A 24,317-nucleotide genomic window follows, 5' to 3' on the forward strand; every position below is an offset into this window, starting at 1 on the left:
TACTCAGAGGTGGAAATTAAATTTACAGCTTTTAATAAAGTTCCTAGTCATAGCCCAGCCATTACACAGAACTCAGACATTATATATATATATAAAAGATTTCTGCCCAGGGTCAGAATACAGCAATCTGATGATGAATTTCTACTTCCTTAGATGTTTGGACCTGAGCCAGACTATCACTTTAAACCCTCCATTGGCTCAAGCAGGAAAATAAAGTAGGTTGCTAATTGCCCACTCACTGCAACCTGGCTGAAGCCTAGTGCTCTCCTCTCCTCCTCTCCCAGAGCCTCCCCACCTCCCCATCCTGACAGTGCTCAGCAGCTCAGAATGCTCCTTGGAAACTTGGGTTCTCTTGGGCTCCTCCCTCTCCCTCACCTGGATCCCAAAGTGAATTACTCTCTCCATCCCTTCCCTGAACTACTAACAAGAGTTCCTTCCCATCACTGTTCCAGTCTTATCCTCTCACCTCATAATAGTTTGTTTCTTCATAAATATAATGTCAGTCTCCTCTTTAATCACCCATATGCTAGTCTAACCATCTCAAACCATCCTTTTCCAGTCCTGGCAGGATCAAGCACATTTAACTTTATCTACCAAGTCATCAAGGGCCCTCAACCTTGCCTACGTGAACTTAATGCCCCAACCTCCCGTCACCTCCCTCCTCTACTGTCCCTTTCTCAGACACCTCCCCCTCCCCACCACTAGTTTTACTCCCTTCATCTTCTTTTCAGAATGCCCTCTCCTCTCTGCTGATACAAATCTGTTATTACCTTCAAAATCATTTCTCAGTTTTGTAATTAACAACTTTAGTACTCACAACTATATCTTGTTCTTGGTTTAATTGCAACAAAATTGTTTCCCAATGTTTTACGTAAGCCTGGCCATCTCAAATAAACTTGAAGGCCTTCTAGAACAATAATTATATCTCCCATGCTATTAAGGCACATGAGTGTGGAATGGATATATGCGCAAAAACATTAACTGAAAGAAAAACTACACTTTCTAAATCGTGCACCATGACAAGAACCTCTTCCTTCTAATTGTCCTTCAAGTGAAGCAAGAATTTTGATATGCCTGTGTATGAGTGTATGTGTGTGTACATGTGTGGATGAAAGGGGCTTGGAGGAAGGAGAGGAATGGGCAGAGTGTGTGTATGTGTGGGCCTAACTGACTAAAAAAAATTCCAATATCAAATTAAATTTATTTTGGAATTATTATAATGATAAAATTGAAATGTCCAGCAGTAGGGTAATGTTTTGCAACTATTAAATATAATAATTATGAAGGCTATGTAGAAACATGAAAAAATAAGAGCACTCTATGTGAAAAAGATTGACATGAACTATACCAAAGTGAACATGGTCATTATATTAAGATGATTCAGTTATGACTCATCCTCCAGCCATCTCCCTATCTTTTCTTAGAATAGTTTTTATTGATTTTTTTTAGAGAGGAAGGGAGAGGGAGAGAGAGAGAAACATGGATGTGAGAGTGTGACATTGATTAGCTGCCTCCTGCACACCCCTATGGGGGATGGAGCCACAACCCAGACTTGTGCCCTTGACCGGGAATTGAATGGGCATCCTCCAGGTGCACGGGACAACGCCCAATCTACAGAGTCATTCGGGCCAGGACTCCCTATCTTCTCATCTGTCTAAAATGTTTTCTAACTAAAGAGTGTATTTAAAATAATAAAATATTTTTTAAATAAGAGAAAAAGTCAATAGCTGACAGTTATATGCTAGGATAAAATTAATCTTTGGCAAAATTGTTAAATATAATGATTAGATGACCCATATACAGATTTCCTTAGTGAACTACTTTTCCTTTAGCTTTAGTCCCTTCTCTGCTTTGCCTTTTTCCTGTCCCAATCTTCTCTCATGATCTAATTCTGGACTCTTAAAAAACTTTCCTAGAATACCTTTAATAAAACTTACCTGTCTTATTACCTCTTGCTCAGACCATCAATTATTCCTAAATAATAACATGGGAAATGTTAACAAGTTAACATGCAGCCTCTCTTGGTGAACATACACCTAAAGATAATGACACAGACCCTTTGGTTTACTCAGCCTCTTCAACTCCATTCATTTATTCATTCTTTCATTCAGCTCTGTCCTAGTTAAGGATTTTGGTGATGAGCCAGAAGTCACACTTATCCCATTTGTGGATAATTTGAAGCAGGAGATAGAGGAAATGCACTAAATGGCAGAACTGGAGAGCGGAAAGATTTCAGCGAGCCAGCAAGATGGACTAAGTCAAACAAGAAGTTTAATAAGAATGCGTATCAGGGTCTGCAATTCGAGTTGTCAAGCTAGGGCTGTACAAGCATAGCTAGATCACAGCCCTTGTGAAAAAGCCTCAGGGGTGTTAACCCAGAGTGAGTTCTCCTAAGAGTGCAGGGTATGAAGTAGCCAACAGAAAAGGCCCCTTTGAACTTGGGTTGTAGTAACAGAAGTATTATGTCACAACCCATGGGGAATATCAGGAGATACAGGGCTAACTAGGAGTCCAGCACTGGGATACGGCCTCAAAAAGAAGCTGAGACCCCAAATAAATAAAAATGAGATAAATAGCAGCAGCACTAAACTGTGTGAGGAGCAAGTAGTCAGGAGCAGAGTGGGGCTTATGGAGCAGAAAGGAGATAGCCCTAAGGAACTCCATCAGCAGAACTAGTAACCCAAGGTTTGTGAGTATGTGCTTCTTAGACCAAGGAGCCTGAGTTGTCAAGTGGATGTGTATTGTGAGGTGTTTTTTCCCATAACAAGGCAGGGTTTTATAAGATCATTTGGTTCCTGTGGCCAATCATACATACTTATGCTATGCAGTGTGTAGCCACGGAGTATATTTTTAATTTGGTCTGAAGCTACCTAGCCCATGTGGGGTTGAGATTCCTCATTAAGTCCCAGCAACTGAAAGCTGAACCTGCTCCACCCTTGGTTGACTGCAGGAAGATGAGGGAAAGGGTGTTCTCCTGGCTCCCACCCTGGTGCTCCCACACTGTTTTCCAGTCTTGGATGTTAAAGCTGTTGGGTTTACCAAACAGTGTGCCTCTGAATAGGGACTAGAAAGAATCCCCAAGAGAATGTTTATAGCTGATAACAAGAGAGAGTGTCTGGTTTAGCAGGAGATGAAATGTTCTTTTGTATGTGCGCAGGAAGTAAGCAGATAGTCCACTTCAATAGCTTTTTATACCCGCCAGGCATGTTGAAATTGATCTTTTCCATCACTATTATCTATAAAACCTCTTCTTTAGTGATTTAGTAGGAGCGTACTGTAGCCCATTCTCATTCAAATGTGTTATCTCTTTTTGGGGGGAAGAGCGGAGAGCCATACCTTTATCCCTCATCATTTTAACTTAGACATTCATTTATCTCAATGCTAAAATTCATCTAAGTTAAAATGAAATAACGAACAAAGCCTTGTGACAACTTGTAGCATCTTGACTACTTTGTGAGGATGCTAATGTGACTAATGAAAGAAGAAATAGTAAAGAAATTGCTGGCTATCATTGAAAGCGTGCAACTTTTCCAAGGAATAGTTGGGGAGTTTGTGGAGAGCCACTCAAGGCAGAATGATTTGGGTGTAAATTAAGTTAGATTCAACCATGACTCTTTTAACCTTAAATAATTGAGTAACATATTAGCATTGTTGACTGGTATCTTAGATTATGAAGGCTTTCAGCTGTTAGGCTTTACAAGGAAAGTCCATGCAGATTCACTTCTAACAGCAGGTACTTGGAGTGTTACCTCTCCACGTGTATTAAAAAAAAAAAATCAAACCCCATTTGGAAAGTTGTATTAAACTTTGGTAGGTAGTACTATGGACCACTTTCCCCCAGATTCAACTAAATGTCTCTCCTGAGCCCTCAGGACAGATCACCTCTTCTCTGCCCATCCTAAGACCCAGCCCACCCAGCCCTGGGGTCTTGGCACTGGGCCCTCCTGGCCTCTTGGTGTGATTCTACCTTAGAAGGGAGAGATGAGATCTTCCCATGGCCGAGTTTTTGGCCCTAACGCAATGCCTGGTCCCTGCGAGGTGGCAGGAGGACACTGCTGACGGCCTCTCCCTGGGAGAAGCAGGGGGTGACAAACAGCTCTAACGCTGGGCTCCCGGGGAGGGCTCCCGACTGGGACCTGGGCTGGGGACCAGTTGCTGGAAGGATGGGCTGTCAGCTTCCAGCCCCGCGATCCGAGCTCACTGCTAACCGCATGAGCCTGTGGTTTTGGGACGAATCAGGCTTGGGGGAGGCAGAGAAAAGGCGTGAGGGAGCGTGGTGAGCAGCACGGGGAAATGGAAAAGGGTGGCAGGCCGGTGACCCGCAGGGGCTGCTTCCTTTGAACCCGCCAGGGACCGTGGCTCCGCAGCCCTGGCGCCAGGTGCTCCGACCCGCGCTTCCTGCGTCGCGCGGCGAGTGACAGAGACCTGTCCCGGCTCTGCCGCCCGGAGGTTTGGCAAGTCCGCGTTGCCCAACCTCCCCAGGCGGGTGGCAGTCCGGCCCTTCAGGACGAGCCGCCGGCCCGCTCAGGTCCTTTTACCATGACCGTCCGGCAGGCTCCAACAGAGCGACGTTTCCAAAGCGGCGGGATTTGCCGGGACGCCGTGGACCGCTCGGCTCTCAGCCTCTGAGGCCGTGGAGGCAAAACTGAGGGCGACGGGGGTGGGCGCCGTCGCCAGTGACCCAGCGCCTCCAGCTAGTTCACCGGGTTTTGTTCGAAGAGCAGCGCTCATCTTCCGTAGCAAGCTGCCACCAGAAAGAGTTTTTCGAGCATTTAGGAAATAAAGTTCATGTCCCCGGTCCTTACAAGTTGCAGGAGCAGTTTCACGCCTCAGTTTTTAAAAAGGTATCTTGATGCTATTCCTTGTTTTGCTTCTGGGAAGCGGAGGGTTTAGGAAACGTCTCGGGCGGGTGCCTCCGCGGCCGCAAGGACAGAGCCGCGCCGCGCTCTCCGGGCCGGGGCCGGGCGCTGCCTCCCCAGGGTGCTAAGCAGGCGTCCGGCGCCCTCGGGCTCTCCCGGTGCAGCCGCGGTGCCGACGGTTTCGGCTCCTTCCGACGAGGTCCGGGGACGGTCAGGGAGCCCGCGGGGGGTGGGGCGGCCGCGGCCGCGGCTGGGCGAGGTGGGAAGAGCGAGGACGGAGAGGGAGCCGGACCGCGCCTCACTCCTTGGTGCCAAGGACACCTCGGCCAGCTTCCCGAGGGTCGGACTTTCCGCCCGGGGGGCAGCCAGTGGAGCGCCACCCCGGGGCCCTAACCAGCTTCGGGGGCGCCCCCAGGGCTGAGTAAGCAGGGGGAGGGAGCCTGCCAAAATGTTCTGAGCGCTAAGGCAGGAGGCGCGCACGCGGGCTGGAGGGTCGGGAACGAGGACCCAGAACCTGGCCGGACCGCGCTCCCGGGCCAAGAAGCCCGCGCCACCCCACGCGCGCGCTAGGCCCAGTCCCCCGCCCCCGCCCCTCTCCGCAGCCGCAGGGAATCAGGTCCGGGAGGAAGAGGGTAGGTGGGGAGGAGGGTGAGGGGTGGGGGACCCCTTGACGTCATTGGAAGGAGGTGCCGGGGTAGGAAGTAGGCTGGGGAATGATTATAAATGGCCCCCGCCCTCGGCTCGTCTCCAAAGAGGTCCGCTAGAGGCTCGGAGCGCGCCGGGCAGACACGTCTCGCGGCTCTCCCCCGGCGGCGGCGGCGGCGGCGGCTCGGAGCCGGCTCCGGGGCGGGAGCGCAGCGGCCAGGACTCTGGGCTGCGAGGATTACCCGACAAGTGGCTGTCTCCCCGCCTGGAGCCGCAGAGGGGGTCGCTCGGGGCGCGGGGCCGGCGTGCGGGGTCGGCGGCGGCGGAGAGCTACAAGACCAGCTCGGGCAGCGGGGTCAGTCGCCCGCCAGGAGCGCGGGCACCGGCGAGCAGGCCACGTCGCGCTCACCATGGTCTGCTGCTGGGACACCGGCGTCCTGCTGTGCGCGCTGCTCAGCGGTCTGCTTCTCACAGGTTAGGCGCGGCCGGGGCGGCGATAGGGAGGCAGGGGCACTCCCCAGGGCCGGGGACACGAGGGGAGACGACCCTCGGCGGGAGCCTGGGCACGAGCCTCACTGTGCGCGCCTCGGGTCACGGCGCCTTTCCCCTCCGCGGGGTGGTCAGGGCGCGCGGCTCGGAGAGCAGCTGGAGGAGCCCGCGGGCATCGCCGCCCGGATGGCACCGAGGCGGCCCCTCGGCGCTGACGCTCTCTGCCGGGCTCGGGGCTCGGGGAGCGTCGCGCTCCGGGACCTGCCTGACCCTCAGACCTGTTCCCAGGCGGCCGGTCCCAGGGGCCATCCGGAGTCCGGCGCCTCGGCTCCCGGGGACCGGGCTGAAGCCCGACGATGGCGATGTTGGGCACTGGCCACGACGTCGCGTCTTGAAAGGGAAGGAGGAGAGCCCACTTGGAGGGGTTTGCGTGCTTGCCGGGATCAGACAGATTCCGGGAGATGGCAAGAGCTGGTATCCTTCAACCCACTTAGGGCCCCCAAGCCCGACCGCCCGCGGACTGTTCCACAAGCGTCCGCTCCTCTCGCCCGCCCGGGACCGCGGGGCTGGAGGGCGCTGCGCGCAGCCACCAGGGTGGGGCCCCTTCCACCGTCCAGCCCAGGTCGCCGACGCGGGCAGTCCAGAACCCAAATAGCGTTAAGTTTCGGAATTGCAAGCCTTTAAATTCCGAAAGAAGAAAAGGCGGACGATTTGGACCAAAAGATGTGGCTTGAGCAATTGGCGCTCTCCGCCCCTTTGCAGGGGGTTAGAGAAACCCGCGGCAGAAAGGTCCGGGCCAGGAGGCCACTCCGCTGCGGGGGTGGAGGCTGCCCGCAGAGCCGCTGAAGCCCGAGGGGATTCACGGGCCCGGGTCGCGTCTCTGCCGGGCGGGGCTGAGCGGCCAAGCCGGTGGCTCTGTCCCCCTGAACAAAAGATAGTAACGTAAAATAAGTTACTGCAGTGATTCGGGGAAGGAAGTCAGTACAGTTGAGCAGATTTTTTTAAATGCTTGTTAAACCCCAAAGGCTGTAACAGTTAAATGTTCTTTCTCAGTGGGAAGACTAATTAGGCCATCAGTTTCTAAATAACAAGCAATAGTTCCAATTAGATTGGTGAAACCACTAACCCGAGAGGCAAGGCGCAGTCATAATGTCTAAGGATCGCGCTGTAAGTTGGAAAAAGTTGCTAACATAACTACTGAAATGAGATATTGCTGCTCTAATTCAACAATGAATTTTTCGTTTTGAAAAGTCACTTATTTTTAAACAATTGCTTAGAGCATCTAAATAACTTACTGAAGTCTATCTGTCTATTATGTAAAGGTAAATCTAGGTAAATTACTGTAAGTCCAAAAAAATGGAGGGAAGAATATATGTTTTATTGAATTTTCTGCTTCTCACAGATATCACTTTATTTTTGTTTCAAAACTGTGGTTGACTAGTGAAGTATAGTTCTCTTTGCGATTAGGGACCACTTAGATCTGTGGAAGTTTGTCAGAAACTGGAGATCCTCTTATGATTTCTCTTAGATATTATTTTACTTAAAACGAGGCAGGAACCTTGGAACTAGTTTGTGATTTCTAAAAAATTTACATATGTGTTATAGGAAGAAAGCAAGACAAAATACTGGCAAGGTGAGAACCCCTTTACCTTCTGGTTTAAGGAACATTCTGCCAGCTATTGGCGTTTGTAATTGCGCAACCTGCCTTCCCAGACCACAGGTTTCTCTTGACTGGTTGACAGACATCTCACAGCGAAACAGTCGCTACGTGCTTTCTAGACCAAATCAGGACTTTTAAACTGAACTGAAGGGCTGCAGCTCTGGGAAGAGGGTGCAGAAGGGGCCCAAGTTTCTGTCTCGTAAAGTTCACTTGCACCACCAAGAGCCCGGTCTGCTTACTTTCAGTCGCTATAGAGTCTTTGCGTATTCATCAGTGATTATTACTGTGTGTGTGTGATGTGCAGGTGTGCCTTGAGGGGTAAGATAACCAGAGATTCAGTAATACAAAAGATAATGCATTTCCCCCCAAAGAGTTTAATGACCTTCTTACAAATACCCTGGGAACTAAAAAGATGCCAATAATTCAGACACTTTTAAGTACTCTGTATTGCAACGTCTTCCTCTGCTCCACACAAAGTCTCTCTTTCTTACTTTTAAGTCACCAGGCTCTTGATTAAAGCCACAGATCCCTTTTTTCTGACCCCATTTTTCTTGAGTTTTTGAGCAGCTAGCATTTATAATTTGCTGTAACTAACTGGAAATGCTTCACTTGTGAATTTTGTGAGGGAAGTCTACATTAATAACAAAGTTAAATTAAAATGTAGATGATTATAATACCCGTTTCTAAACTGAATGTAAGAAATCTCATAATAAAGCTCATTTTACATAAAAATTTTTGTTGTTTTCCCCAAGGTTTATGCAGCCACACCTTTTGGGTTGTGTTTTTTGAATTGCATATTGAAAACTTTAATTATTTATAGCACATTTGGCAATCCAATTAATTTTCCAACTGATGGATCATGTTGCAGGTGAATGGTAGGTAGTCACTAGTCTAGTTCCCCAATATTTTTATCTTATTTGTTTATTGTTATTTGAAGTTTTTCTTTCCCTGTTGAAAATTCTATAAAAAGCTATCTGGTTTCTTTTCTAGTGAAACCTAAGAGGCTTTTTTTGTTTTCATATGTAAAATTCAGAAGTTAGAATAGATGGATATTTCTAAGACCCTTTCCCAACTCTAAAATTCAATGACTGATGCCAAGAAATGGATTGAACACGGTGTCTCTTTTTCTCCTTCCCTTACCTACATTTGCATAGAGAATGGATAGTAAACCCTGTGGCGCCAGAGCTTAGGCTAGAAGGATGAACAGGGTTTCCCCTGCTATCAGTAATCACACTGTATTTTCTTTTTCACTGGCAGAATGCACCTGACCAATTAACTTGATCTTTAGTGGATTGCAAGAGCTAAGCTATTAGAGTATGCCCAAGCCAGTAGTAATCATTATCTTAGGATTTCTTTTTCTTTTTTAAAGCAGAACGTGTAACTCTAGTTAAATTATCTCTTCTAAGGATGCCAGTCGTTTTAGACCCATATGCATTTCTTTTTATTATTATCATCAATGTTCACTTTATTCTAAAAGAAGTTTATATTTCAATGAGGATACTAAATCTCTATTTTATGACTTTTAGAACAAACCAAATAATCATTTTGTTCTCCTTACCAAAAACTACTGAGACATTCTAAGTCTACTTTGAAAGCATAGGATATTGAAGTTGAAAATTATATGTCGCAAAAAAATGGTTTTGTATTGACCCAAAAAGGTGGCATGTCCTCGAGGATGGTTATCCAACCTATTGCAAAGTTATGGCTGGTATTTATTCTGCCTTGGAAAGTTCTGCAAAGCAAGAACAAATAACAGAGCAGTAGCTTCTGTAGTGCTTTAAGTTGAGATGTGTATGTGAATGGGCACAAGAATGGAGAGCAAGTGAGGGATGCTCTGTTGGCATTTGGGTGTGAAATCCAAAGCTTGCTGGTGTTAGGTTCTTGGTTCAGTTGGGTCAGGAATTTGTTGGATATCGAGTGCATATAATTTTTCAGAGTAATTTTTGTTATTGTGGGTAGGGGAGGAAGGACATTTGAAGTAATACCTGGCCTTATTTTTTTTTTTAAGTAAAAATATATTATTAGGAAGGGGTCAAAGCATTAGAAGCATCTGCTGCATTGGTTTTCACCAATTTACTAGAACAGAAGAATCCACTCCATTCCATCGGCTTTAGCATACTGGTGAGCTGGTTCCGAATGACAAGATCTCCTCCCACATGCTTTTCAGGATTACCGGTGGTTCCTTACACACTTGGGTGCTTGGAAAGTGCATGCTGCTGATTAAATTACTGGGTTTTATACCAGATTGAAGGAGAGGAAGGAAATGGGAGGAATGGGGTAATTGAGGGAGGGCTTGAAAGGAAAGCCTCTGGCTTAGCATCTGGGACTACAGGGGGGTTTCATTAAGGAAATGGTTCCATTGAGTCTGCTGGAGATAGTGGACTAGATTTCCTGCATTGCTGCTGGGGCGGATGTGGGGGGATGTCAAGAATTCCTGGGGATTTCCCATCAGTCTTGGTGAAGCCATTTTTTATTATTGCTCCTCTCCTTGATGTTTTTGAGAGATTTGATCTTGTATCATTGAACACATACTTTGGGAGAGTGAGATAGAACCTCATTGATGGAATCTACTCACTTCAGAGATGAGAAAATATGCCCAGAGTAGTTTAGTGATTTTTTTCCAAGGTTAACAGCTGGCTAGTGGCAGATGCGGGAACAGAACTCAATGTTCATACTACAGATAAGATTTCTTCTTCATTTTTGTATTTCCTCTACCCCAAGCAGAGTACCTGGGGTATTCAAATATTTGTTGAATGACATTATTAAAATGTTAAAATGTCTTTTTAAATTCTGGCATCATTTTTAAATATGGCATTTTCATTTATTTTTTTAAAGTCCATAGGGGTTTGAATTAAGAATATCCGAATTATAGCTGCTCAGTAGTACACGGAGAGATTCAGAGAGAAAATTGATTTTCCTTGTGGGCAGTGCTACACAAACTCTACCCCAGTCAAAGGAATTACCCTCGTTTAGATGGGCTTTGCACATTCATTGCCCCGTGTTTGTGCTGTTTGTCTGCAAGACCCTTTTTTCTCCTGGGCATATCCTCCTTCCCTGCCCTCAAAATCCAGTTCAGAAACCATCTCTGTGAGCGCCTCCTTATAGCCCCAGACAGAATAAATGGTTTCCCCTATACCTATATGTACCGCCTATAGGCAGCCCCTCTATGTGCCCCTCTTCCAGTCCTCACCTGGTATCGTTAGTATTCTGTTTACGTGGCTGTGCCCTTACCCTTCGAGAAGAGACCATGTCTTAGCTGTCCTTAGGTCCCCAGCACCTAGTGTGACACCTGGCATGGAAGCTTTCTTAGAATGAATGAGTGAATGAATGAATGATGTAGCCACACTATCATTTCAAAAAATAAATCTCTCAGGGATATGAATAAATATGAATTTATTCCAGTATACGAATGTGCTCCTGCCTGTCTGTTTTGCCTCAGTTATAGTGGATTCTTTAGAGGGACTGTTCTTAATAGATGATGTTTATATCCTCTGCAGTAAGTGACTAAGATGTAGGAAATCAGCTATGAACTTCAACTCTCTGAGATACTTATCTCCTGTAATCCCTTCTTTTTTGTCACAATACTTCACTGGGGCCTCTGAGCCCCCAAAGCCAGGTTTCAGTCTGTGCAGAAGTTCTGTCTTAGCCTCTATTGGTGAGGTGCCAAGCCCTCAGCTTTACTCTGCAACCTCTTACTCAATTTTTCAAGATAACAGTGGTCTCAGATTTTATGGTGTGACTTACTCGTCCTCTCATCCTGAGTCCTTGGGTGCTAGGTTATGATGTAAACCTGAAGAACGGAGGCCTGGCAACACTCAGCATCAACAGCAGCCTTTGATTTCAAGCCACTAGACCAGGCTAGTCTGCTTGATTTTTCTCTTTCCTTAGGATGGTTTCTCCTCAACCATTCACGCAAACAGGCTCCTGGCAGGATCATCCCACTAAGTAGATGTGAGACGTGGATCTGAAAAATCTGAATCCCATGGCTGGGGCTCAAGTTGGTGCCTCCCTTCCCCCATTCCCATTCCCAGCCTCACACTTTGCACATGTCCACTACATACTCCAAAACATGCTTCTCAAAGTGTGGTCCATGGTCCAGCATCCGCTGAGAACTTAATTGAATCAGAGCCTGTAGTTTAGTAAAGTCCCCAGATGTTTTGTTTGCGCATTAAAAATTGAGACACACTTCGCCAAAACATGGGAATAACCTTAGTGTCCTTTGATAGAGGACTGGATAAAGAAATGTGGTCCATATACACAATGAAATACTACCCAGCCTTAAGGAAGAATGAAATCCTGCCATTAGCAACAACATGGATGAGTCTTGAGAATACCATGATAAGTGAAATAAATCAATGCAATAAGTTAAGAACCATATGATTTCCTTTATATGTGGGATATAAAACTGAAAGCAACAAATGAACAAACAAGAAAAACAAACAAGAACTCAGACAGCAGTACGGTGGTTATCAGAAGGAAAGAGGGGTCGGGGAGAAGGAAAGGGTAAAAGGGGTCAAATATTCGGTGACGGAAGGAGACTTGACTTGGGGCGGTGAACACACAATGCAACATACAGATGATGGATTACAGAATAGCACACTTGAAACTTATGTAATTTTATTAACCAATGTCACCACAATAAATTTAGTAATTTTTATAAAATTGAGAATCCCTAATTTCAGTAAGGGATTCTTAGCCCTTATGTCAAGGTCTAAATCCTTTTCACCAATATCCTTTGATGACCTTTGACCTTTGTAACCAAGAGACTAGACCTGGGTCAGCCAAGAGCCTCTTCTGGCTCCCGCATTGTTCTTGTGCCCTGTCTTCTGCTAGGGCATCTGTGCCTACTTCAAGACTTTTTTTTTTTTTTTTTACAAAATCTTAGACTTAATTTCAACTTGTAATCAAAGGAAACAGAGGTGTTCTTGAAGATACCATGGTTAACCAAAACCTGGGTGCAAGATCATGGTCTTAGAAAATGTGGACTTGTGGAAAATAGTAAAAATGGAATTAGATAGGTTTAACCATAAATAAAAGTTTTACAAGGCATTTGCTTCCAAAGCAAAATTGCTTGGTGGAAAAAACCAGCCAAGGTGTCTCCTCCAGAATCTTTGTTGTCAAGAGGTCATCACTGCCTCATTGTGTCGTGCAATAACTGATAACAAATTTTTTGTGCTTCTTACTGGCTTGAAATTTAATGTGCTTTCCTTTTGCATTCTTCCTCATCTCATTATTGCAAGTTTTGGCAATTGCTTTTGTCTTTTCACAGATTATCACAGTGCTTACAGGCATTTTTTCTCAGCCTAGTCTTTAATTCTTCTAGTTAATGGGTGGAGGGTGATTTCCTTTCAAGCCAACCATCATGTAGTCTACACTAGCCAAGGTATAAGAATGATCAGATTCTTTTGTTAAAAGATGCCTGAAGTGAACCTTGTATAAATGAAAAGCCTTGGCTTTCATTGTATAAAAGTATGAAACCACTTGAACTCAAGGCCACCTTTAACAAAACCCAGAGTAGTAACTATTCTGCCCATTAAGTTCTATGAAACCCTTTGTTTCTCTGTAGGGCTATGGTCTCCAGCCTTGTCCCTACATTAGAATTGCCTGGAGAGTTGTTTTTAAAAACTCTTCTTGCTCTGCTGCATTCCTGACCAATTTAATCACAATTGGTCAAGTGGGACTCAGACATCAGTAATTTTTAAGCTCCCAGGTGATTTCAGTGGGTGGCTGAGGTTAAGAAACTCCTATTTTAGCCTGGCCAGTGTGATTCACTTGTTGAACGTCTACCTAGGAACCAAGAGGTCATGGTTCAATTCCTGGTCAGGGCACATGCCTGGGTTTTGGGCTCTACTCCTAGTAGGGGGAGTGTAGGAGGCAGCCAATCAATGATGCTCCCTTCTCATCGATGTTTCTATCTCTCTATACCTCTCCCTTCCTCTCTAAAAATCAATAATAATTATTTTTTAAAAAAAGAAAAGAAACTCCTATTTTATCAGACATCTGAATTACCTAGAAAGCTGTGCCCGACCCAAGAGTTTCTGGTTCAGTGGGTCTAGGGTGGGGCCAATAATTAGCATTGTAACAACTTCCCAAGTGATGCTGATGTACCTGATCCAGAGACCACACTTTGAGAGCCCGTGTCCTAGAGTTGGTTTGAGAGGCCTAGTTACTTGGGAGGCACCTGCCCTGTTCCAATCTGTAAAAAGCATTGAATCATCACTAGACCTATAACAAGGTGGAGTAAACTGTGTTTACAAGAATTCCTGCCAGGAAGAGTATGTGTTAGTAGTGTGCAGAAGGAATACGAGGAGAAGTGCTCAGGGCGTGCCATCAGTAAATGTGGTGGAGTTGCCTTCAGAGGAAAGTGGGTCTGTATTGCCAAGTGGGGCATGTGAGGGAGGAGCCAGAACAGAATTGTTGGACTAGACAATAGTCCTCCTTCTCTGCCTTACACCATGAAGCATTCACCCTTCCCTCACTATAAATATTGAAAAACATCTATAGTATCCTTCTGAAAGGTGCCATATATTGACCTGGCTCAGGCACCCATGTGCCTTGGCCCAGCCCTGCTTCTTTGAAGCCTCGTGATGCTTTTCTTCTCTAACTGAGCCTCTGTGTCCATATTTCCTTTGGTGGGATCAGTGTTCCACCACTTGGGTGGCTAACTTCTACCTGTTGGAGCAGTATAGTTCTGCTGGCTTTTGTGATATGCCAGAGGTCTGTCCCCATTAGTGAGAAATGTCATTGCCTGGTTGGAGACAGAGCTGGCCTCCCACTGTCCAGAACTGTGGTGCTGGGGTCCTTATTGTGAAACACTGAGTATTCAAGCTGCTTCTGCTTCCCTGAGAGCATCTGGGGTAACTACAGGGCATTGAAGACCTCATATTGTGTGGGCTCTATGTGGACACTTTTATTTTCAAATATAGAAAGGACATATGCATTATGCACCACCAAGTCACTGCTTCCATAGGGCTGAGTTATGACAGCATTCGTATCTGTCATCTATTGCTACCCAACAAGTTGCCCCCAAACTCAGCAGCCAAAAAGAAGAATTCATTCTGTCTCATGAGTCTGTGGGTTAGAAATTTAGGCTAGCCTCAGCTGGGTGGTTTTTCTCCCATTCTCACCTGAGTCACTCATGCAGTGGTAGTCACCTGGCATTTCAACTGGGACCTTGATGCTGGCTGTCACTGTGCCTCCCACTGCATGCAGTCTTTTGCCATTCAGGAGTCTGGTCCTGCCTTCCCTTCATGGAGGCAGAGGCAGTCCAAGTGGGTGATGGTGGAAGCAGCATGGCCTTTTGAAGCCTAGGCTTTGGAACTTCTACCACACCCCTACTGCCACATGCTTGGTCATAACCTGCAGTTAAGGGTTGGGGAAACAGGCTCCTCTTTGATGGAGGAGTTGTATAATACTGTGGGAATGTTTTTCAATCTACCACACCACACCACTGTTAATTACTTAGCCTTTTCTTTTCAGTCTAGATATTAGGTGGGAGTTTGGCCAAGAAAATAATAGTGACTAATGCCTTGGCCCTCTATGTAGAAACCTGTGAGTAGGACAACTGGTCCATTGGAAACGCTTCCCATTCAGAGACCTTTTGATTAAGGTACATGCTGTGTTGGGACTGTTAGCTTCTGTGAATACCATGACACCAGCAGGGAGGACGGCTGACTCTCAGCTTCTCTGTGTAGACATCTCTGCAGCTTCTTGGGGCTTATATCATAGGACCTCTGGTTGAGCACCTTCTTCTGGCAGATGTGGTGAGGCTGTATGCTTTGGGGAGAGAGAAAGGAGGAAACTGATCCTTGTGGATTGTCAGGCACTCCCATTTATATTTGTCATCTCACTCGATCCCAAGAGGTAGCACAGTACTCTTCAAGATGAACAAACTGAGGCTGAGGTCAATTAAGTACTTTTCCTAAGATCTACTTGGTAAGTTGGTTTCTACTTGGTTTCTACTTGGTAAGTAAGGCTGGAATTATTTCAGTCTCATTGGGTCAGACTCCAAACCTCCCTGATCTCACCTTACCTTCCAACCTAAGTGAAAAGGAGGAGAAGGAACCAAGCATGGGTGAGAGTGTGCTGGTCTTTCCCTTCTTTCCACACCATTCTATCCTTGGAGTTTTGCCATGTCCAAAGAATGTGAGAAGCTGCTGCTACTCCAGCTCAAAGTGGCCTTGGGAAATTCCACTTCTGCGTGTGGCCAATACTATTAAAGACTCCATTAAGACAGAATTTTAACCATGCGGGTTTCCTTATCGGGGTATTCAAGGACCATCCTATAACCTCAAGTCAGAAAAGGATCTCCAAAGGCATTAAAAACATGATTTTATATGGGCTTCCAAACTGCTCTCCTGTAAGTGGCTTTAAACTGAAGCAGAAGGACCATGAGGCCAGCCAGCACTTTGATTTTGGAAAAGGCCTCATCACATAGGTCCTCTGAAAAAGCTGGGCTGCCCTCTGTCAGCTTGCTTCCAGGAATCCAATGTCTACGTCTCTGTGCACCTTTTAGATCCCAGAGACCTCAAAGACTTGGAGCATTTTGTCAATGAAACTGGAGTATAGGGAAGGACCCTGATGTGTGTTTGACCCTGAAGGCAGATGCTACCTGGATTGGGGCAAGGGAGCACTTAATACCCCAGGAGAAGGCGCAGGAATGAACCACCCAGCATCTCCTGAGCATGCGCACTTTTAACTTTGCTCACCCCTCCCCCCAACTGAAACCTGGAAGCTCAGGGAAACTTGATTTGCTGAGGATCAAAACTTTATGGAGTGACCAGACTAGGATTCAAACTTAGGTTTTTCTGATTTTAAAATCAATGCCCTTTGCCTTGGTTGGGTGGTTCGGTTGGTTGGAGTGTCCTCTGCTACACAAAAGGGTTATAGGTTTGATTCTGGCCAGGGCACACACCTAGGCTGAAGGTTGGGTTTCTTGTCAGGGCGAGGTCAGGGCACATACCTAGGGTGAGGGTTGGATCCCCTGGGCATGTGCAGGAGGCAGCCGATGATGGTGTTTCTCTCTCTCTCTCTCTCTCTCTCTCTCTCTCTCTCTCTCTCTCTCTCTCTCTCTCTTTCTCTCCCCCCCTCACCCATTCCTCTTTCTCAAATCAATAAACACATTCTTGGGTGAGGATTATTATAAAAATAAAATCAGTGCCCTTTCCACCAACATTTACCCAACTTGAATGTTAAAATCTAGGAATTAAAGAAAGCCACTTGGTGTTCAGGGTTTAGAATAACAAGCTGTCTTAGCTGAGAAAAAGTCAACTGTTCTAGAGCATTTTCCTGGAGGTGTCACTTTCTGTCTGGGATGGACACAGCCACGGGCCTCAAGTGATTTCCCTGTTAGATTGGCAGCCCTTCTACTGTTGTCAGAAATGGAAACGTTGCCGCCCTGTTTTGCTCCTTGGGTCTCTTGCTCCTCCTTAGATTATTCCTTTCAGGTAGTCAACCCTGCAAGAAGTCAAGAGAAAGAAGCATTTTATTTTTTCTTAATCCACTACTTGGAGAGGAACACTCTTCCACACTACAATATGACCACCTTTATTCCAATCTGAGGAAAATCCTATCCTGCCACCTATTGAGGAATTTATCTTTCGTTCCAAGAGAACAGTGGAGAGCAGTCAAATGGATATACGCCTTGGATGAAAATTATAAGGAGTGAGATATAGACTGTTTGATTTTTATGTTTGTTTTCTTTTTCTAAGTTGGCATTAGAGACACCAAAAATATATGTAAACAGAGGGAAAGGCAGGGATCTATTAGAGGGGATTGCAAACAAACAATTTTAAAAGGCCACGTAAACCCCTGTTACAGCATTTGGACTATGATTAATGGTATTGTTTTCTTTTTGGAAAACACTGTTTAACTCTCTTTTCCACTTAATGTCAACTGCTGGATGGGATTTTTGTTCTCCGTTGTTATTTGGAAATGTTTATAGCTTTGAAATCTTCCCCATAGGGAATTCTGCTAAAACTAGAGAGGGAAAAACCACAGGGATTGAGTAACTCCCCTATTTATTATTAAATTATTATTACTCCCTATTATCTCCCTAAATGTACCTATAACTTCTTGAGTGTTAGGGGATATCTGACACACATTGTTGATGCACAGATGAAAAATGGTTCTACTGCTCACTTCCCCGTTCCCTGTCCTCAAAACCCATAAATGAAAAATACCCTATGCAAAGTGTTCGCCACACAAAGTCAGTTAGCATTCAGGAAATTAATAAGAATTTCTATTTCACTTTAGTATTTTTAGACTGGACATTAAACTTAGTACTTCTATATCCAGACATATCTCTTTTTAGGAGTAGTAAAATTCTAAAATGTAGAAATAAGGTTGCTGTTGTTTGTTTTAAATGGGCTTTGCAGTCCAGGCAGATGGTCATGGGATTGCCTCCTTGGGATAACTCACTCACCATTTTGGAAAATTGTTAAGTACAGACCAGGGGGGAATTTCTTATAAGAAATATATTTTCTTACAATGTTTTGGAGTGCTGCACTATCTGGTATGGTTTTGTGAGGAAAACTATAGATCATATCAACTATAATTCTCCTGATGCCAATTTCATAAACAGTTATCATTCTAGGTTTATGTCCAATTTCCAGTGTGAGTTCAGGTAGGAATAGAACTCAGGACTCTTATTTTAGAACATTGTAACATTCACTTAAAAGGTGCTTAAGCAATTACCAATTAACACTTTATATTTTATTTCAAGATATAAACATGGTTTTATTTATTGTACTGTTTACCATTGTCTTATTTTGTGACATTAACTGTGGATTTTATTGAAATGAATCACTTATATTAGCAGAGAAGTTGTGACTCTCTATACTCAAAATCATGTCCTTAAATACAAGGCGTACATAATTTTGAGGTGATCTCTGGCTGTTGACTACAATAGTCTTCTGCATTTCTTGGAATTCACTAATCTATTTCTAGATGGCTCATGTCCTAAGAGGCTGCTCAGGGCTGAAAGGCGTTAGAGACAAAGGGCTTGTTTCTGATCCATCTTCCAGCTGTGAATCCAGTACAGTGCCTGGTACATAGTAGTCACGCAATAAACACTGGTTGAACTGACTGAAACTGTATCCTAACCATTCCTCTGGGTCTCAAAGGCCTTCATAGGAGTCATGGTTCCACATTAGTTCTCCTTCTAAGAACCTATGTGTGAGTGGATGTGTAGGAGGGGGAGGTTGGCAAACATATGTCCAAGAACTGGTGATAATTCTCCCCACACATCCGAAATGTTCTGTTCCTCCATTTGGGCCACCCCTTGGCCCTAGTGACCCTTCCTTGTCCTTGGTTCAGCTTACCTGTTCTCCTGAGTTGAATCTAGGCTCAGGATACAGGGGAGGATCTAAGCTGCCCAGCCACTAGAGAAATGGTTCCCAGGAGATATTTTCTGTAATGAATCCTCCTGCTGGGATACTCTTAGCTGGGCAAGGTTTCCAAACAGCACAGGAGACGGACAGTTTATGTGTTGTACACCAACACAGCCTAAAGATATCAGGTAATGTTTCTGTTGCTGCCGTTGTTTTTCCGTCTTGGATAAGAAAGTTTTGGTTGGGAACTATTTCCTCTCAGCTCTGGACCATCCATGGTGTAGGCTAGGAGGAGGAATGAAAAGGAGGGCCAAGTTAAGACCTGACTAACGTATCACATCCCATCGTCTTCTTTTATGACCCTCATTGCTGCGTCTCCATCCCAAGCCTCTTCCATAATTCAAAATGCACAATGTGACCTGAGCATATATTCTAGCAAATGTTCACTTTTGGCTTTTTTTCTAGTGGCAAGTGAAGTCAGATATATGTAAATAAAGACAATAGGCCTTTCGTTTTTCAGCAAAGTTGTCAAGGAAAACAGAGCTGCAGAAGCCAGAAACTTTGACAGTCATTGGTAACAATTGCTTAAAAAGTAAAGGTGAACTTTAGCGGGTTTGAAAATTTGGAAGTGTTTGAAGGAGAAAGACTCACTGGTGTCTCCTTTAGCAAATACACACACATTCATTCTTCAGGCCTCACCTTCAACACCATTCTTCCGAGAGTAGCTCCTCACTCTCTGGGCTGGGTTAGCTGCCTCCACAGCTGGTACTCCCGTGATAACATACAAATATAATGTAATTTCATATTTGTATAAAAAGGAATTTATGTATATGCAATCACATACATCTCTATATACTTGTTTACTTATCTATTATCCATCCTAAGTTAGAAACTTAAGAAAGCAATCTTTTCTTATTATTATATGCTTCTCTTAGTAAATGTTTAAAATGTTAAATGGGAGAGTGAACACTAAAGCTAAAGATTGGGAAATAAAAAAGGTGAGGGAGCGAGAAGAAGGAAGCAGTCATGTGGGAAGGTAATAGACAAATGAGGGAGGAGTTCCCGGATTCCTAGAGTCATGGGTCTCTTGCTGGGAGCTGGGTGGTTGAAGTTTGTGGCTACTGCTCTGGTACTAGTACCTTACTACCTCTCCACAGACATCTTCCTCCTGGCTTTATGTAACTTCTGGTCCTGTCCTCCAGAATGAGCTGATGCAAAGGTTATTTTAGGGCCTGTTAGGTTGATGACCAACAGGTAACAGAAATTGGTGTTTTGTTTTGATTTTCATCAGAGATGTGATATCTTGGATGATATAAAAAAGACTAATTCTAAAAACAAAGTCCTAGATAAATTAATGAACGTGTATGAGTAAAATGTCCCAAGAATTAAAAACAATGTTCTCCAGGTTTGGGGTGCAAACGACTATAAAGCCTACTGTGATGTTTGTCAGGAAGGCCTTCATATCACATACGGAAATGAGGGAAAACATTCAGTAAGTTATTTTTTTAAGCTGAGATACTGCTGGTAGAAGCACACTGCTTTTAATAAGTTACTTTCTCTTCCAGAACTATGACTCTCAGCAAAACTTCTATAACATTAATTCCATCTGAGATGAGATTCTTTTTAAAAGTTTGTAAAATCTTAAGAAGGCACAGCTATTACAAATATTTACTGTGTAAATTTAGCAAGTGGTAAGAAAACATGAAAACTGAAGGAACCCAGAATTTTAAAAAAAGAAGAGTTAAGTCAACACGCCCATCCCATCTAAGTAGGTTTAGTCTCCAAAATATGCCCAGTGAAAAGCAATTATATTTCAAATAGTTTAATTTAAAAGGAAACTGATTTTGACAATAGAAACACAATGTCAAGGATAGTGTTTAATGAGCCTTAGAAAGTATGCTAACGTAGCTTTCAAAAATTCAATTTCCCTATGATGAATCACTTTATTGCACACTCTTGGCCATTTAAATCTCAAGGGCCAGAAGGGTTTGTGTATATTATTGGTTATAAAGACAGAGATATCTCAACTTTCCTCTTAGTGAGTAAATTTATAAAGCACCATCTTTATAGACAGTCTAAAGTACTCCAGAAAAATGTTTTCTATATGGACTTTATAAACAGTCCAAGTAAGCTTAAAATTAATGTCAGAACTTTATTACACTCAGCCTTTCCTTTTATTTCTCCCCTATTTTTATATGCAAAGCAAATGGCATTCTCTCATTATTTGTAATAATTTTAAAGTTGAAGACTATATGAAAAGAACAGACCAAACATTGAATTAGCTGTAATAACATTTTCAGTTTTTCTTGCATGAACAGCTACATGGTTAAGGTGCATGCTCTCTTCCCTGCCTGGGTGCTAGCCTTTCTTCTTCATTCTATTGTACAAAATTTGAAGGCATTATTGGTTAAGGTGCATGCTCTCTTCCCTGCCTGGGTGCTAGCCTTTCTTCTTCATTCTATTGTACAAAATTTGAAGGCATTATTTTGGATTCAAAATTAAAACTTTAGCATGATGCATTTTTTATGGTTAGTTAATAGCATCACAACATATAGCTCCATGATATTTTTTTTCCAGAAAGAACTGTGTGAATCTGAAGGCTACCTGTGTTACATGACAGGTTATAGGCAGTGGCTAAGCTAAATTTAAAATTTCCAATTCTAGTTCATATACTTTAACCATTATACGACAAGCTCCTATATTGAGTTGATAATATATTTCCAAGATCTTCTCTGATGCTTACCTTCCTAAGGGAACCCATAGGGGCCCATGCAAATAACATGTCCATGAGATTCAGAGACCTGCTGTCATCATCCCCATAAATGCCTGGAACTTTGGCACTGAACAGTAACAAGCACAGAGTAATTGGTAAAATACTGGGTGGTGAACCAAGCTGTAATCCCATTGCCATATAGAGCGAAGAAAACTTTCAATTTTAAATCATGGGTTGCATACATACAGTATGATGCTTCCAAATGAATAACTGTCAGTTCAAGCGTTTTATTAATATTACTACCATTCCTAATGCACCTCTATCCAAAGCTCTTTCAGTGATAAGCACTCTGTCACTCTGTCTCGCATACATTGCTTGTGTTTATTGAAATGCACCTCTACCAAGCAACCTCTTTTTCTGGTGTTCATAACCTGAAAGTTAATATATTCTGGCCTGAAATCAACATCAACAATAAATAACATAACACTACTAGTGGATATGATCCGTTCTATACGAGGTGACATCAGGCCCAGCCTCCCCACAGTCCTCTGAACAGTGACATCAGATAAGAACATAGGCCAGTGGGGAGGATGCTTTAAATGTACTGCATTTCCTGCTATTGATAGAGAAACGGAGACGTGGGTAGGCCCTGCCTAACAGACAGAACCGTCCTCCCAGCATTTTTAGGGAACAAAGACCATTTGTTCTGTTCATCTCCCCTTTGCAAGCAGATGAAGGTCCACCAGACTTCTCTCTTGAATGCTTTCCGAGCTATGTCTCATACACTGTCAACCAGATCTCGACCCCTGCTCCAGGCAGCTCAGATAACATCCATGACATCGTCTGGTAACTGAAATGACATGTTGTTAGACAGCTCTACAGAAGTTGTTTCTCAGCCTATTCAATTAAAGAACAGAGGTGTAGGAGGGGAGCATTTTTGGGGAAAAGGTAACTCCTTGGCTGGCAGGAGATTTCTCACTGACTGACCTTAATTAACTCTGATGTCACATGAAAAGGAGCTGTGCATGGGTACAGGTCATTGGGAGGGTAGACTCCTGATGGTAGCCTGATGACAGGTCTGATGATAAATGAACATACCCTGTTAAACCATGACCCTTGGAGAAGCCAGTGTCAAGTGAAAAGCTGAGAGATATACTGAAGACGTGCCCCCTCGTAAACAGTAACGGTAGGAATGTCGATGTTATTAGAGTACGTTTCTCCTGGTAAACATCTCAAACCACACAGAATTTTTTAAAAAAATAACTTTTATAAAGTTTAAGGAAAAATGAATAAAGTCAATAGCCCATGCCTAGACAGAATGAATACTGTCGAAGTTCTGACTATTTTAGAGTTGCCCACTGCAGTGGCTAATTGAGGATTGTTCTTTTTGTCATGTGCTGCCAAACCTATGCATGAAAAAACTGACAATTAAAATATGAATTGTAGCCCTGGCCAGTGTGGCTCAGCTGTTGGAGCACCGGCCTGCCCACTGAAGGGTCTTGGGTTTGATTCCTGGTCAAGGGCACGTACCTGGGTTGCTGTTCACTCCCCGGCCCCCTGTTGGGGTGCCTTCAAGAGGTAACCAATCGATGTGTCTCTCTCACATAGATGTTTCTCTCTCTCTCCACCTCCTTCCCTCCTTTCCATTCTCTCTAAGAATCAATGGAAAAAATGTGAATTGTAAAACAGCTTTAAAACAAACTGCAGCAGAATTATTCAAATGAATGTAACTACAGGGTAGTGACAGTGCTAGCTGCTGAAATTGAACACTTAAAATTAAGTTTTTCACTTTTTTTGCAGTGAATTTAAGACATAAATGCTATATAAATGACTACCTTTAAATTTTCTGTTAAGACATTGAGAACAGATACTTCACCTTTCAAATCTAATGATTTGGGGATCACTTACAACAGCGGAAACTCTAAAGCAAGAAGCCAGTGAATTCCTTTTGTGGGTCTGTGTGGTAAAATAGTGCTTTTAATACAATGTAAAGATGTTCAGAAAAATAGCAAATCCCTGGGATTAGCAACTTTCTGAAAATTAAATGTACAAGGTGGGGCAAAACTAGGTTTATACTTGTAAGTACATGAAACACAGTTTATTCTTGTATTGTTATTTATTATTGTATTATTTTCCAAACAAACAACTGTAAACCTACTTTTGCCCCACCCCAGAGTGTTGCTGGACAGTAGCCACCTAAACATCAGTCTGTGGGTGACCCTGAAGGTCAATGACACAATAACCCTAACCTAAAATATGCTATATTTGCTCATTCTAAAAGTCACAAATAATCTTATTGAAATAAGGGATGAGTCAGCAGTGAGTCAGAGCTTCATGCTATTGTCCAATACAACCAGTTTCTAAAGCTCAGCATAGAAGCTTTTTCTGTGCCTAAAAGAATGAAGAATGTGACTAAAACACATACACCGAAAACCTCTTTCATTTCTATACCCACCTCCCCACCACACCCCAAACAAACCATGTCTTCACAAAGAGAAAAGTGTGCATACTGGCAGATAGGTATATATGTGTGCTCCTAGCTATGTAAACATTCTTTCATTTCTTTAGGTGCTTCCTTCATTTAGGGCCAGTTGTTGAGGGAGAAAAATATCATTTTTTAA

General features: G+C 43.8%; 1 protein-coding gene across 1 annotated transcript in view; it reads left to right on the forward strand.

Moving 5' to 3' along the window:
* The first annotated feature begins 5,605 nt into the window (after positions 1-5,605).
* FLT1 (fms related receptor tyrosine kinase 1) overlaps positions 5,606-24,317 on the forward strand; it is a 178,879-nt gene continuing 160,167 nt past the window's right edge. The window contains exon 1 of the mRNA XM_081130787.1: positions 5,606-5,978. Coding sequence (XP_080986913.1) covers positions 5,915-5,978 — 64 coding nt within the window. The 5' untranslated portion in view covers positions 5,606-5,914. The remainder of the gene's footprint in view (positions 5,979-24,317) is intronic.

The sequence above is a fragment of the Miniopterus schreibersii genome, assembly GCF_964146895.1.
Source record: "Miniopterus schreibersii genome assembly, chromosome: 2".
In the NCBI taxonomy this organism is placed as follows: domain Eukaryota; kingdom Metazoa; phylum Chordata; class Mammalia; order Chiroptera; family Miniopteridae; genus Miniopterus; species Miniopterus schreibersii.